We start from the raw sequence: 15,670 nt of genomic DNA, 5'->3' as shown, positions 1-15,670 counted from the left end.
CGGACAGCGTAACACGATAACAGTTTTTGCCGAATCTAACAGCCAACTGGTATACAATGTTTTGAAGCAAGAGGAATCAGGCCGCGCGTTGTATCCCATTTTGTATTCCTTTGCTACGCCTCTCGTTTTCCTGTCCACCGTGTACGATGGCAAGGGGTTGATTAATCGTTCGCGGTTGTATTTACTGCTTTCGCGTGGGTCCGTCTGCGAGGAAAAATTCACTGTCCCTCGTAATCCACCTTTCACGGTTTTCATATCCCTTCAACGCAAAATCGAATTATTTTTAATTGTAACACTTTTGAAATATACGAGCGAAAATGTTCTTCAACCTTTGTCACTACGCTGCGAATATTTATGCACTTATGGAAAATTTGTAAGCATAAGAACTTACGCAGAGTAAATAATAACATGCGATAATATAAAATAATATTTCTCCATATAAATTCCATCGTTTCAGCTTTGTCCATAAAACTATGCACGAGAGGGAACCTCAACTCCAATGACCTTGACCTGCAAAATCCTGAGTAACACGCACTCTGTCCGAGGCCTGGGGTGATCGTGGTTGAAAAGTTAGGTTAGGTTAAATCCTTCGGGATGTACGATCATGGAACCTAATCCGATCTAACCATACCTTACCACTGTTATCATCGCAATCTTACGCACGTGCATGTGCAATTTCGTTTTCAACTACGTATATTGTGGTACGCGTAATCTGACAAATAACATTTATGACTTTATGACTTATCGTCGTAATTTCTCAATCGCGATCGTCCCACGACTCAAACAAAGTCTACGTTGTTCAAAGACTCTGCCATCTATAAAATATCCGGAATTCGAGAAAATTGCAATGAACGCCTCCTTTTGCGTGCGATCACCAGATATGAAATTGTATGCAAATCCGCGGTGTACGGTGAACCTGGGCAAGAATCGACGTCTGATCACGATCTCGATCGCCAGTATCATCCAATTGAAAGTGACGGCGTTCCTCTGTCATGGCCGCGACTCTCCGGTGTGCCGGGGCTCGCATCGCTAACCATAACGAATACAGAGCGGAGGACGAAGAAGAGGAAGGTATCGCGGAACGCGGTGGAAAGGTCGGGGCACATGGTGGCCAGCGACGCGGGGATCGCGTGGCTCGTCCGCGAGGCGATGGACAGCCGCGGAAGGATCAAGCTTAGGAAGCTGTCACGCAGCCGAATGTCGCGGGCCGCCGTTTCCGCTACCAAGCTGAAGCAGTGCGTGAGAAAGCAGCCGACTAAAATAAGGAAATGCATGTGCCTGCCATCCAATTACGCTCTCGTTGAATTCCCCGTAGTCTGGTCCGAGCTTAGGTTTGTCAACTTCGAGCTTTCCCTCTCTTAGCGTGTGCTCTCCATTCTTTTCGCGTGCTCTGTCATGGGACGTTTCGATTAGACAGATGCAGAGTATAGTTGGACGAGAGTGCGAGCAGAATCGACTCGTAAATCGTGCTCGGTCGAGGATGAGATTTTAGAAGCTGGATCGTTGGGTGTTTTGTTTGATTTTGCCATTTAATGGTGGAATTATCGAGCTTTGTTTCATATTCTACCTTGATTAAGGTGATACGACTTTAGGATATTTACTAACGTGTAGGTTCGATGACATTTATTGGAAATCTTTATGTTCTACTTCGTTTACGTTATAAAACGTCTATTTTTATCTATACGATGCGAATGAGATAACAGGCAGTAAAATAATTAGAAAACAAAAGCAACGAAAAGTATACACACAGTTCTATCTTAATAAAAGTCAACGTTTGTCACAAGTATTTATATATTTTCGTCAATTTTTAGCAATTACCAAGATATTATTGTTTCGATTGCAACTTCTTTTCATGTTTGATCCATTCATTTTTCCATTAATACGTCATCGATATTTCAGAGCAAACCAGCAATTATGCGACGGTGCAATACGATGTGCCACGGGCCACATTTTCCCAGTGCATCGCGCCATTTTATCCGCAGTCAGTCCTTACTTCAAGGCGCTTTTCACCAACAGCCTAAAAGGCGGGAAAACAGAGACGACGGAAGTCGTGATCGATTCGGTTCCTGGAAAAATATTTAGTCTGATCCTTGATTATGCTTACACCGGTACGTGCAACGTAAATGCTGACAATGTTGAGCAGCTTTTGCCACTGGCTGATCAGTTCGAGGTCCTCGGCGTTGTTCAAATCTGCTGTCAGTTTCTTTTACAAGAACTTCGACCGGAAAATTGTCTGGGTTAGTAGGCGAAAATATTTTAATCGAGGAATAATATAGAAAATAATATCGACGATAAATATAGGAAACGATAAATAAGATACCGATTTCTCTAGAATTTTTTAATGAATTTTTTAATGCGCGGAAGCATACGCAGATATTCTTTGATTAAAGTTTCTTGCTCTTAAGACTTTCTCAAATTTACCAAAATGTTTTTGGTTTTCTATTGGGAAATACTATACGATACTATATAAAAATAAACGACGTATAAATTAAAAAATTACTCATTACGTGTTCCATCTAAACAGTTGAAGTCTAATAAACAATATTCTATAAGCTCCCAAACATTAAATGTTTCTACGTGCCTACGAAAGTTTGTAAATTCACCTTTTTACATATTATATTCGATATAAATTTATGGCTTTAAAATGAATAACTCTTGAAAATATTTCTAGTTATATGTAACAAGAATTTTCTATCTTATTCTATTAACCATCGTACGTGTATTTCCAATTTAACATTTAAATATTTGCTCAAATATTTTTCCTTCTATTTTATTAAATAGATATCGTATGGACGTAAAAAATTTAACGGTTTGCTAGTTAAATCATCGTTAATGCCATTTTTCGTGCTTACATCTTCTACCATCGGAAACTACCGCATTGAATATTTTAATAGGGACGCGTTTCTCTCGTTTCACGGTAATTTACTGAAATTTTCACCGGTAGGCATCTTCAAATTCGCTCGCCACTATTTCTGCCGCGACCTGGAAGAGAAGGGCCGGAAATATATTCGCCATCACTTTAAGCGGATACTGCAGGAGAGCCCGGAATTCAAAGAGCTGACGAGCAAAGAACTCGAGGCGATTCTACGCGACGACGAATTGAACGTTAAAAACGAAGAAATAGTTTTCGAGGCCGTTAAAACCTGGATCGAGCATAACGTCGATGAAAGGAGGCCTTATTTGCCTAGACTCTTGAAATGTATGCGCTACGGTTTGATGAGCTACAACTTCTTTACGAACAATGTTCTCACATGGAAGATCATCGAGGAGGACGAGGTGAGTGTTCTTTGTACGATCGATCGATCGATCGTTTAAACTTCGAAAGAAACAGGAACCTCTCCTTCCTTTTTTACCGAACCAATGAATTTATTATTTTTTCTGCTAGTTATTTCTATAATTATCGTTTCTTACTTTTCGCTCCAGTAATCACTTCTCTTCTTTTCTTTCATTTGCTTAACGAGTTTCACGCAAATAAATCCATTGAATATAATCTTATACTATACTTAAGTATAATACGTAACACAGATTTATGTTTCTATTCTTTCCAATACCTTCACTGCGAATTGAGTTTTCATTACTTGTATCCCGCGGTAAAAAATAATTTTTATACGAAAAGAATCTATTTCCATGTTGCAAAACTTCACACGTAGAGTTCGAAAATATACGAAACGAACGAAAATAAAGGAAATAAACGATACAAGTGAAGAAGAACCAAATTAATTACGACCATCGAGAACGTGAATTCTAAAATACATTCTCGTCCTTTTAAGTCCTGCCAACAAGTGTTAGCTCCCGCTAATCAGTACCTGAAAGAACAAGAAGCGAAACTAGGTAGTGGCGAAATCGATTTAAAGAATCCCCTGGCCAAGCCCCGTATTCCCTATGAAATCTTGTTCGCGATCGGCGGATGGAGCGCCGGTTCCCCAACAAATTTCGTAGAAACCTACGACACGAGGTGCTTGATACTCTCCTCAGACCATAAAACACGGTTTTTCATTACGGTAGAGCTTCATTTAGTCGAAGGTTTAGTCGAAGAGAATTTTCATTGATTGAAATTTTAGTCGATTCCTGTCGACTGCTTCTATTTATTTGGATATTCGATAAATAAAAAAAAACAACAGACTAATGAGTCACAAGTTTTTAAACATACATCTCTGTCGACGAACTATTTGTTTTCCCATGAATTTAGATAAACGGAATTTTCTTGCAATAAAATAAAATAAAAAGCGGAATATCAATCCTTTCGCCGTATAGGAAAGTGACGAAGGAAATAATTACCTCGAAATATTGCAAATTCAATATTATATGGATTGGTTATTCCAATTACTCTGATATTTATAGATAACTATAACGTTTATAATTAACCGATCCTCGCGTTGTCGATTTCGCGGCACGAAAAATCGTGATCGGTCCGAGACTCACACAGGCTACGTGTAATGTGAACTCCAGAGCTGACAGATGGTTTCTATCAGTGAGCACGGACGCCACACCGAGGTCCTATCACGGCCTGTGTACATTGAACAATTTGATCTACATGATCGGCGGGTTCGACGGTAATCAGCACTTCAACACGGTCAGATGCTTCGATCCAGTAACGAGGGAGTGGCGTGAACGAGCCTGCATGTATCACGCGAGGTGTTATGTCAGCGTTTGCACTCATGGTCGGTATCGTTCCCTTCCGTAACTTTTTCAGGACAATGAACCTTGTACAACGATATACGATACACCAACATAAAGTTTCTCCTTACGTGTTTCGTTGCGTTTCCACGGAATCTATTTTAATATCAGTTTTCTCATAAAAAAAATGTACCTGCATAAAAATCTGTAGTCTAATTACTAATTATATCATATACGCGTACTATAATTTCTAATTAATATTTTTGTAACAGAAATCAAGTCAAATGAAAAGCTTTCTTTAACGATCCTTTGGTCAATTGCAAACCGCCCTTTTGTAATATCAATTTTGACGATTATATCGTATACGCGTACTATAATTTCCAATTAATATTTTTGTAACAGAAATCAAGTCGAATGAAAAGCTTTCTTTAACGATCCTTTGGTCAATTGCAAACCGCCCTTTTGTAATATCAATTTTGACGATTATATCGTATACGCGTACTCTAATTTCCAATTATTATTTTTGTAATAGAAATCAAGTCGAATGAAAAGCTTTCTTTAACGATCCTTCGGTCAATTGCAAACCGCCCTTTTGTAATATCAATTTTGACGATTATATCGTATACGCGTATTCTAATTTCCAATTATTATTTTTGTAATAGAAATCAATTCGAGTGAAAAGCTTTCGGTCTTCCTTAAGAATCCTTTGGTCAATTGCAAACCACCCTTTTGTAATATCAATTTTGGCGATTATATCGTATACGCGTACTCTAATTTCCAATTATTATTTTTGTAACAGAAATCAAGTCGAATGAAAAGCTTTCTTTAACGATCCTTTGGTCAATTGCAAACCGCCCTTTTGTAATATCAATTTTGACGATTATATCGTATACGCGTATTCTAATTTCCAATTAATATTTTTGTAACAGAAATCAAGTCAAATGAAAAGCTTTCTTTAACGATCCTTTGGTCAATTGCAAACCGCCCTTTTGTAATATCAATTTTGACGATTATATCGTATACGCGTACTCTAATTTCCAATTATTATTTTTGTAATAGAAATCAATTCGAATGAAAAGCTTTCGGGTTTCCTTAAGAATCCTTTGGTCAATTGCAAACCACCCTTTTGTAATATCAATTTTGGCGATTATATCGTATACGCGTACTCTAATTTCCAATTATTATTTTTGTAACAGAAATCAAGTCGAATGAAAAGCTTTCTTTAACGATCCTTTGGTCAATTGCAAACCGCCCTTTTGTAATATCAATTTTGACGATTATATCGTATACGCGTATTCTAATTTCCAATTAATATTTTTGTAACAGAAATCAATTCGAGTGAAAAGCTTTCGGTCTTCCTTAAGGATTCTTTGGTCAATTGCAAACCATCCTTTTGTAATATCAATTTTGACGATTATATCGTACACGCGTACTATAATTTCCAATTATTATTTTTGTAACAGAAATCAATTCGAATGAAAAGCTTTCGGGTTTCCTTAAGGATCCTTTGGTCAATTACAAACCATCCTTTTGTAATATCGATTTTGACGATCCCCAATATTTACCATAAGATGAATGTTTCAATGTTAAAATCACCCTATACGATATGACTCATTCTCCATTAGGTGGAAAGATATATGCTCTCGGTGGTTACAATGGCCGCACCAGAATGAGCTCAGGGGAAAGATACGAACCGCAAAGGAACCAATGGGAAATGATACCACCGATGCATCGACAGAGATCGGACGCGAGCGCAGCAGCCTTACAGAACAAGATCTACATCGTAGGCGGTTTCAGTGGTCGCGAAGTTCTGAATTCCGCGGAAGTGTTCGACGTCGAGACTAATCAATGGAGTTATATCCATCCGATGATCAATCCGCGATCCGGCGTGTCTTTGGTCGCGTTTCGTGACAGCCTTTATGCCTTGGGTGGCTTCAACGGTTTCATTAGACTTAGCTCTGGTAATCTTATCAATTTTTAATCGATGAAATCTTAAACTTATCTCAAATTCATACGACTCGTTTATCCTTCACTAGTTTATTCACCGACTTCAGTCACTTGATCTTTTTGATTTTACCTGTTTCTTTCAAACGAAAAAGATATTTTTACAGGGTTGTAATCGTACAATTTGCAATACTTTTAACAAGATCGTAACAATGTAAAGTATCGAACGCGAGATGAAGCATTTTAAACGATTTTATCCTCCGATGAAAATTCTTTTAATCATGTAAAAGCTTCAAAGCAAGCATGCGACTCGATGTTACAGAAGATCGTTCAATGAACGAATTCTCCTTAATTGCATTAAATTTTCTGCCACGTAAAGTTCAATGCACGAAATGTTTAAATCTCGTTCGATTCCCTATTACGTAAAGTTGGAATTACGTAGCTTCGTCAGACGAGAAATATTATTCTCGCAACTGTTTGTTCGTTAAAGAATTTCTGTTTATAATAAACTGCTAAATTCTTAGAATAGTCGGTAGAAATTTGCTGTCTAGTGGCAACCCACTGCGCAGAAATCTGACGCCGCATAGGAATTAATGTTCCTGTTACAATATCGACCCTCTCGATCTTGCAGGGGAGCGTTACAATCCGAATCATTCGGAGGATTGGCACGCGGTTCCAGAGATGTTCAGCCCCCGCAGTAATTTCGCCACGGTCATCCTGGACGACATGATATTCGTCGTCGGTGGTTTCAACGGTAATTTATATCAAATACATAATTCTTCGAATTTGTATAATATTATCGTTGTATTATATATAAAAGTATTGGTTTATGAACACTCAAAAAATATATAAAATTGTTAATCTATAAATTATAAAAATCGTATACTGATAATAAAAGTCTTTTATTTATTTACTTCTCTTTCTTGTTAAATCTCGTTAAGGGAACCTATAATGTTATTATTAGGCAGTCTTAAGCATTCGTGAATTACTTTCGTCAAAATTTAATTCCGACATGATCTACCTATTTTATGCGAATATGTCTTTTGTTTGAAAGGTTCCACGACGATTGCATACGCGGAATGTTACGACGGAGACAGCAACGAATGGTACGACGCGTCGCCGATGAATTTGAATCGAAGTGCCTTGAGTGCGTGCGTTATCGCTGGCCTTGACAATGCGCGCGAGTACTCGTATCATGGCAAAGCGCGAGATCTTGGTCAAGGTTATCAATCTTTATCACTAATTGACCTTCGAATAAATCAAACTTTTATCAATTCGTTTTATCTCTTTAACTTCTTACTTCTGTTAGATTAACTTGAAAAATATTTTAAGACAGATACACTTTTTTCGAAGGATGATCGTGAATCTGTCTGTCGTCGTTTTATCATCGATAATATTAATATTATAAAATTATTAAGTTTTGCGTTAAGGTATGAAACGACGAAGATTATTAATATAGGATGACGAAGAAATGAAAAATTGATATACGTTATACACTGCAAGATTAATTAAATTAATAGTAGTATAGGAAGAAATTTACCTTTTCTAGGTCAAGCCTCGTCGGAAAACCAACAAAAAACTATCCAGGGTGGAGAGGGTGCTGTAGAAACGAACGCAGACATCCCCACCGAAGAGGAGGAAACAGCAAACTTCGATGAACACGTTCAAAGGGATGTCAGCCCTATGAACGAGATGGCTGAAAGTGTCGGCAATTATCTAGGATAATTCAAAGAACACTATACACCAAATTAGATTTTCTAAAGTTTAAAAACGTGAAAAAAGAGATACTTCGTTTGGGGAATGTTTGTTACACGAATACGTGAGATTTTTGTCGCACCATCTTGTTGCAAACGATATGGAGAAAATCGTGCAAAAATGACAAATTATGCACGGTATATCACAAAATGTAATGTAAATGCATGGTGGTACAAGATTCTCAATTATTTGTGAACGTTTTGCGGAAGATGAATTTAGAGAAGTAAAGTAATTAAAAAGAAAATTAGTAGCCAGAACCAGGCGTTTAGAACAAAGAACATGGCAGGTATTTAGAATGTTTCAAGTTGATCCTCTCTTTTTTTTATAGCTCGTTTTACAAAGTAAATTTTCGCGTAAAACGTTTACGCAGGTTTTAATTGCGATTAGGTCTTCCAATTTTTATCGAAAATCGCTATTTTGTAAAGGGTATTATTTTTTCTGCTACGCTATCTTTTTCTTTTTTTTTTTTTTGTAGAAGATCGCCTCGCGAAATTTTTATCGAGTTTCCAGTCCGCAAGGACCTACGGATTTTATCGATTTGCGTAATAGCGACTAATTTATGTATTTTATTACGGCTTTAAATATCTTTTCTCTCGTTCAGAATACGATTCTCACGAAGATACACCTGCATGGCTGGTTGTTTCACACGTTTACCAGAATCTTTTTCTTCCCTTTTTTCCCTTTCTTTTTTTTCTTTTTTTTTTTTGAATAATTAGTCAAAATTGTTATTTTTCTATGCGCACGTTTTCCCTGTCCCTGCATGTGTATCTTAACGTAGCACATTCTTTTTGGTCGAGATCCTGATACGCCTTCATCTGTTATTTTAATCGAATAAAAATATACCAATTACGGAACTGTTTTATTTTTCTGTCTTTTATAGATTAACACGAATAATATGAGAATCATCGACATGTTACACGCACGTAACGTAATTCCAAAGCGTTTCAGTTTTATGAAATGTAATTAAAGTTGTAATGTAAACCGAAATATCCAAGTTGTTGCATTCGCTAGGTCGACCGTAATCTATCAGGGATATGATTCGACATTATTGGACATGGGATGATCACATCGCGACTCAACTAACAACATTGCTAAACGAATTAAAAATTTATAAAATAATATTCGATGTTCGATAGATCCATAGGATGATTTAAATTCAGGTAATTCTGGTGAGAACGTAAAGACAAAATTCATTGTAAAACAACGTGCAACGATATAGAATAAAAGGATCAAACTATAGAATCGGCAAAAATGACAATAAGACACTGAATCTTTTTTTTTTTTATTAATCTATCTCATTTTTGTATACGTAGATTTATTCACTTTTCATATGCATTCATATATTATGTATAGTGTATACATTGTTGTTACTTGTTCATTGACATTGCGTTACCGCAACTACAAACGTTCTTCATCGATTTAGTTCCCCTCCCTTTATCTCCTTCTACCCTCCTCTCTTTTCTCTATTGTTTTTTATTCACCTCCCCTCCTTCCGCAGTGAACCATTCGATCGACGATCGTTTCGCATTCCAGCGACACTCGAATATATCGTTTCGATTACGACGCTGCTGTTTACGATTGTTCTCGTCCAACGAATACAGCGACGAGATCTATCGAAACGATTCCAACGATCGTGCAATATCCAGAGAAGAAGAATCGCGATCGGTCGCCTGGAAAATACCGTTTTCCATCCAAGTCGCGTACTTCTTTCATTCTCCTTTATTTCTTCTCTCTTTTCTCAATCTGCTCTAACGAACGTTCGCGATTCGTTTTCGCTTCGAAAGAACCCATTCTTCGTTCGCGTTTGGCCGAAATCACGTCGCTAAAAAACGAATACAAAAAGATGAAAAACCGATGACTCGGCGACCACAGCGAAAGGTGAAGGACCAACGCCCCTACAGGGGACAAAGAGAATTTTTTAATCCATTAAGGAGCAAAGTTTCATTAACGCGACATGGCATTTATAATTATTTTTTCATTGATTTACATCATCGAATTCTATCGAATTCACATCGTAACTATGAAAAGGAATTTCAAGAATTTGTTTAGCATTACTCTTCCTTTTCTTTTTTCTTCTATCTAATCAAGAAAAATGAATTTTTACTTTGTTCTTCCATTATGCTCATCAATTAACATAGATATGCCTGAATATTCTTTTACGACGTTTACCAAAGTAATTTATTACTTATTTTTAAAACTTAATTATCTTTCTGAGATTTAAATCTTCGAAAGCGTATTGAATCGTAACATAAATTCAATCTGCTTTCACGTTTATCGTATAAAAAGAAAGACTCCGATACTTCCAGTATCAAAATGGCTCGAATATAATGGCAGCTAAAAATCGTATTAGTAACAGGCATATCTGAGTTCCAATGATCTTTGAATATCTTCTCATTTCGTTAATCTTTACGATGGCCGAGCCAAGAAATTGCGTGGTAGAAACGGTAAAATCGGTAAAAACTTAACATTACGGGGGCGTGGGTTAAGAGTACAAAATCGATTGGAGATTAACTAGAACGCGCATTAAACGTACAATTAGACACAACGACGTACAATTGAGCAAACAATAGGACAGCACTGAAAATTCCTTCGACCAGAATCGCATTCGAACTCTTCGCACTATTCAGCTTCGTCGAATCTTTCTATCGCTTTGTGCCGAGTTCGTAACCATTCGCTCTTCCTATCGATCGACAAACGGGGTAGAACGCGTGTTTCGTCGTTCTTCAGGTGGCACACCTCTTTATTCTCTTCTCGCGTAAACTCGAAGAATTTCTTCGATCGAAGAAGAAATTCGAAGTGGCACGATATATCGAAAACACGACGCCGAAAAGATGCGTTGCAAGGACGCAAGAAACGAGATCGCGTCGAAGAACGATCGTTCGTGCGATGACACGTTCGAGATATTACAAAGAGATTAGAAAAAGGATATACGTGCGAGTGTGCGACGAACAACGGCTGAGAGTTCAACGGGGTCGCGCGAGTGGAGAAGAAGCGAAGAGAGAAAAGTTGCCTTGTAACAAATTAATTTGGTTCCTTTCTAAGTTCAACTGTACACTTGTCATTTAGAAAAACCATGTTGGTTAATAATTTAATAACCGCATGAACACCTTACGAAGTATTAAGACAAATACGTATCATCTAGAGTAGTAAAATTGAATCTATATTTTGATATCAAATGGGACATCGATTTGAATTAAAAGAATAGAAAAACAACCATTCTCTGACTTCTCAAATGCAAATGCTTTCTCTTCACTCCTAACGCACGCTCGATAATCCGACGATCGTAAGTAACGACTGAGCGTAATGCGTAGAAAGAAAAATGAAGGAAAACGATGTGACCTTATGGATGGACAGGAAAAATTCTAAAAACTTTTTTGTGCTTGACAGCTGTTACGAGTGTGAGACTCGGACGAACGAAGACGAGTACGAAGATACTGTGGTCCTGAAGAAGCAGTACTCGTTCTAGAATTCCGATGAACCGTATAGCAACACATCGCGCGACGTGGAACGTGTACAACGTTACACGATTTTTCGCGAGTACGCGCAACATTTTTCTTTCTTTTTTTTTTTTTATTTTCTTTACGATGTAAACGGCTTACACGACAATCTCATGGGTAAACGTTTATATTGGGCGCAGTGGGTTTACACTTAACGATATTACAAGAAGAATCGCCGTACGACATTGCAATTTTCCTTTACTACATGCATAGAAAATCATGTAAAAATTGTTTACAAATAATGCTCTGTAAATTGTTTTCAACGTGTCCAGATTTTAATTGTACGTTAGAATTTATTTGAATTTTGATTAAAATTATTAACTAAATCAAATACTTGTAAAGTGTGTAATGGATATATATATATAGTATAATCGATGTAAATTATAGACGAATTATTAGATTTATATTTAACAAATACGTCGATAATCGCGTTACTTGGTATAAGTAGAGGCTTAAAATTTAAAAAAATATAATCAATGAAAAACATTACCTTGAACGACAATTCGCAGAAAAAATAAATAAATAAACTCAATTATCGACAAACACGTTAATCAAAGTATTCAACCGTACTTCGTAAAAGAGAGCAACAGATTAAATGCTTCCAATATAATTCACGAAATAACTTTCATCCAGTCGCGTGGAAAAATCAAATTGCCATAATCGTATCGGCGTAGCGCGGCGTATCTCATCGACTCATGACCTCCTCCCTCTTCTTCTATCTTGGAAAACGTCAAAATTGCGCACGTACCATTCTTTCGATCACATTCACGATTAGCAATTAGGAGACGCGACACAGCCGCGCGTCTTCGTTGCTTCGATTTTACGATTAAATGTATAACATCTTTACTTAGATTGTTCTGAGCAATTGAGATCTAGTATTGGAGGGATTTCATATACCTGAAAATGTTTAGTCACTTGTCTCGTTCTCCTCGTGTTTTTATTCCTCTACTATTCCTCTTGCTCGTCTTGCATCTGTCCGTTAATTTTCACTATCGTCGTTTCACTATCATCGTTTCACTATCACCATTCGAACGTAAAAAACAATTGAAATCTTGTATCTGTAAGTCGCTTCGACGTAACGATCATTTCGAGATTCCTCGTCGTACCTTGTATCCCTACATCTTCTTTTCTTGCCTCTTCCCGCAATGTTTGCCATTTTCTTAGTATTTTATTTTCTGTGTTTCGTTTTTGTTTTCTTTTTAAATTAAGATACTCTCACTCTCTCTCTCTCTCTCTCTCTCTCTCTTGCTTTCATACTTTACGCGTCTCATCCATCCTCCGCACACCACACGCACTCACACTTATCTGAGAGTAACAATTGACATGCGTTTCGTAACTTTCCTAGCGTCTAGACAATGTGTCCCTGCATTGTCTTAATTTGTTTTTTCGTTTTCTATAATATACATCGTATATTTTTTTGCGTTTCTTTTAGATTTTTCCATTTTTTTTCTTTTTGTTTTTTCGACACCGGGCTACGTTAAATGGAGCCACGGTGAAACCCGTCATGCGATGCGTCGCTGTGTTCTCTCGAGTCTTAAAAAGAAGCGGGAAAAAAAAGGCGAGTTCACGATTTTGTCCTTTCTCGTTTAATTATTTTGTTAACGAGAGATTCTTTTCTTGCTTTTTTTTTTCGCAGTGATGTTAAAACGGATTTTCCGGTTGGAATCGATGACGCGATATCGATGTCGATGACGATGATAGATGTCGATGAGGATCGTTCAAACGGTCCTTTATTCGTGTCCCGATTATCTTTTAATGAATTGATTATACGTTTCCCGTTTTTCTATTCCTTTTTTCTACCCTGGGAATTACTCGACAGCATCGGGTTTTGCGATAGGCCGAAAACTCGATATTTAAATTGGTATTTAAATTGGATATTTAAATTGCTTTAGGATGGTTTGCCGTAGTTTCTGTAATCTTACGTAAACGTTCATTAGCATTAATCGGTGACTCATAACCAGTGATTTAACTTACCGTAATATACGTTGAATTATTGACATCTGTATAGAGAAATATTGTTGCGCTGTTTTCAAGAAAGATGTTCTGAATAGACAACGTATGCATATGCATGTGTATGCGTAGTAGCAAATGAAACTTGAAAAATTATCTTAGCTCTGAATTAAGAAAATGGAATGCTTGTTACAGAAGTGTTAATAAAGAGATTCTATCTTGATGGATAAATTAATGGAATACAGACTAGCAACGATATAGATAAGAAGCAGAGCACCATTATTACAGTAGTATTCATCTATATATCACAATTATCATCATAAAAAGGAAGTTTCAATTCCAGTTTCTATTTAGATATTGTACATCAATTCCCATTTAATTCAAGTTAAATCACTGACCAAATATTTCATTTACTATATCCTGTATAAATCATTTTCCATCAGTATTCCATTTCATTATCAGAAGATTTGATCTTGTCATCATTAATCCTCCGTAGGCAAACACGTTCATCCATAGAACTTACAGACGATATAAGTAAGATTATTTTCAAGTCTAATTTCTTTATGATTACAGATCTTCGATAAATCTGAGACAATTCTACGGTTCTTGTCAGATGACAAGTAAGTGAGAAGATTATTGGCACATAAATTTATGTTATTATTAATCGAAATTCTTATCGAATCCTTTGTTGAAAATTACTATATTCCCAGTATTCTTTTTAGTAGGCGTCACTAAACGTTTTTGCATCTCTGCACATTGCACTGTACAATCATACGTTAAGTTAAAAGATCTCCCGATAGAAATTAAATAATTCAAGACATTCGGAATCGTTGATAACTCGGTTTGCTTACAGAGGAGTAAAAGTACACGTAACGTAGCACGTGAATAATAAAAACTCCGCCATTTCTACATAATTTTCCATGAAATTCCCACTCTATCATCCTACGTTTCGTCCTCTATTTTTCCTAAATGCTCGCGCGTACTCGTCTCAGATAACAGTGAACACATCCAACACGATTGACCATGAAACCACCCTAAACCAATCTCAAGCTACTCGTTTCGTGATTTTCTTCCATTGAGAGAAGAGCCAGCTGCGGAAACAAGCATTCACGTAGGCCCATTCTTCGCGCAGACATAGGTCCATTCGTTACAATACGTTACAATCGTTCGATGGCTCGATGAATCGTCGAAATGGAGGGCGAGGGACGCGCTTCGAATGGCGCCACGATGGAATGACACTTAGGAACCTAACGAGAGAAACTGATCGACGACGTTCTTATATTAAAACATGCCCGAACGATGTGGCCACTTGTGTGTAAAAACGTTGGAATTGCCCCGCTTCTGATCGATCGAACGACCGATTTTCCATCGTTTGGAAGAAGAGAAACGGAGCAAGCGTTGAAAAAAGAGGCGAAGGTATTTTAGTTTAGAAGCGGGGCAATTATCGAGCAGGACGCGCTAATTATTCCTAATGCGATCGAAGACGACACGGAGAGTTACGAGAATCCGCTCTCGACTTTATTCTTCTTTTTTCTTTTTTTTTTTTATGTTCACCTCTCCCTGTTGCTAGTTAATTCGCTAGTATTAGACTAGTTTCTCTTCATTTTTTTTATCTTGTTCCTTTAACGGTTCGTTATTTAAGTCGCTAGGCAGTCCGTTCCTTATCTGAAGTATTTCAGACCAGCCACCAGCAGGAACTTCTCGATGAAAAGCTCGGAATCGAGGACGGCGATGTGCGCGGCTCGGCCAATCAGAGCGTTTGCCGTCGCAGGTAACGCGTGGTGCACGTCGTACCTCACTAAACTTACTCCTGACGAGGACATCACCGGGTACAGGATGTTGTGCACCATCTCACGATATGCTGCACCTGCAAGATCACATTGTTTTAATTTATTTTATTCAATTAC

General features: G+C 37.4%; 2 protein-coding genes across 8 annotated transcripts in view; one reads left to right on the top strand and one right to left on the bottom strand.

Annotated features, from left to right (window-relative positions):
* Positions 1-1,048: 1,048 nt before the first annotated feature.
* Positions 1,049-9,165, top strand: LOC117158965 (uncharacterized). Its single transcript, XM_033338389.2, has 9 exons — positions 1,049-1,331; positions 1,900-2,237; positions 2,945-3,276; positions 3,771-3,955; positions 4,450-4,661; positions 6,243-6,578; positions 7,193-7,315; positions 7,616-7,783; positions 8,111-9,165. Exons 1-9 carry the CDS (start codon positions 1,105-1,107, stop codon positions 8,284-8,286), a joined length of 2,097 nt encoding a protein of 698 aa, XP_033194280.1. The 5' UTR covers positions 1,049-1,104; the 3' UTR covers positions 8,287-9,165.
* Positions 9,166-9,582: 417 nt separating this feature from the next.
* Positions 9,583-15,670, bottom strand: part of LOC117158956 (protein FAM135A) — a 50,464-nt gene continuing 44,376 nt past the window's right edge. For all 7 annotated transcript variants that reach the window (XM_033338371.2, XM_033338369.2, XM_033338370.2 and 4 more), the window contains one exon: positions 9,583-15,630. In XM_033338371.2, coding sequence (XP_033194262.1) covers positions 15,425-15,630 — 206 coding nt within the window. In that variant the 3' untranslated portion in view covers positions 9,583-15,424. The remainder of the gene's footprint in view (positions 15,631-15,670) is intronic.

Source organism: Bombus vancouverensis, chromosome 5 (assembly GCF_051014615.1).
Source record: "Bombus vancouverensis nearcticus chromosome 5, iyBomVanc1_principal, whole genome shotgun sequence".
NCBI lineage: Eukaryota > Metazoa > Arthropoda > Insecta > Hymenoptera > Apidae > Bombus > Bombus vancouverensis.
Note: the sequence above shows the minus strand (reverse complement) of the source record. Positions and strands in the feature narration are given on the sequence as shown.

What these genes read in the sequence shown, in the direction of transcription:
- LOC117158965 (XM_033338389.2), top strand. Translation starts at nt 1,105, where the DNA reads ATGGTGGCCAGCGACGCGGGGATCGCGTGGCTCGTCCGCGAGGCGATG. An exon ending in TTTCATTAGACTTAGCTCTG is followed by an intron (nt 6,579 to 7,192) that starts GTAATCTTATCA and finishes TCGATCTTGCAG; the next exon opens with GGGAGCGTTACAATCCGAAT. An exon ending in AGCGCGAGATCTTGGTCAAG is followed by an intron (nt 7,784 to 8,110) that starts GTTATCAATCTT and finishes TACCTTTTCTAG; the next exon opens with GTCAAGCCTCGTCGGAAAAC.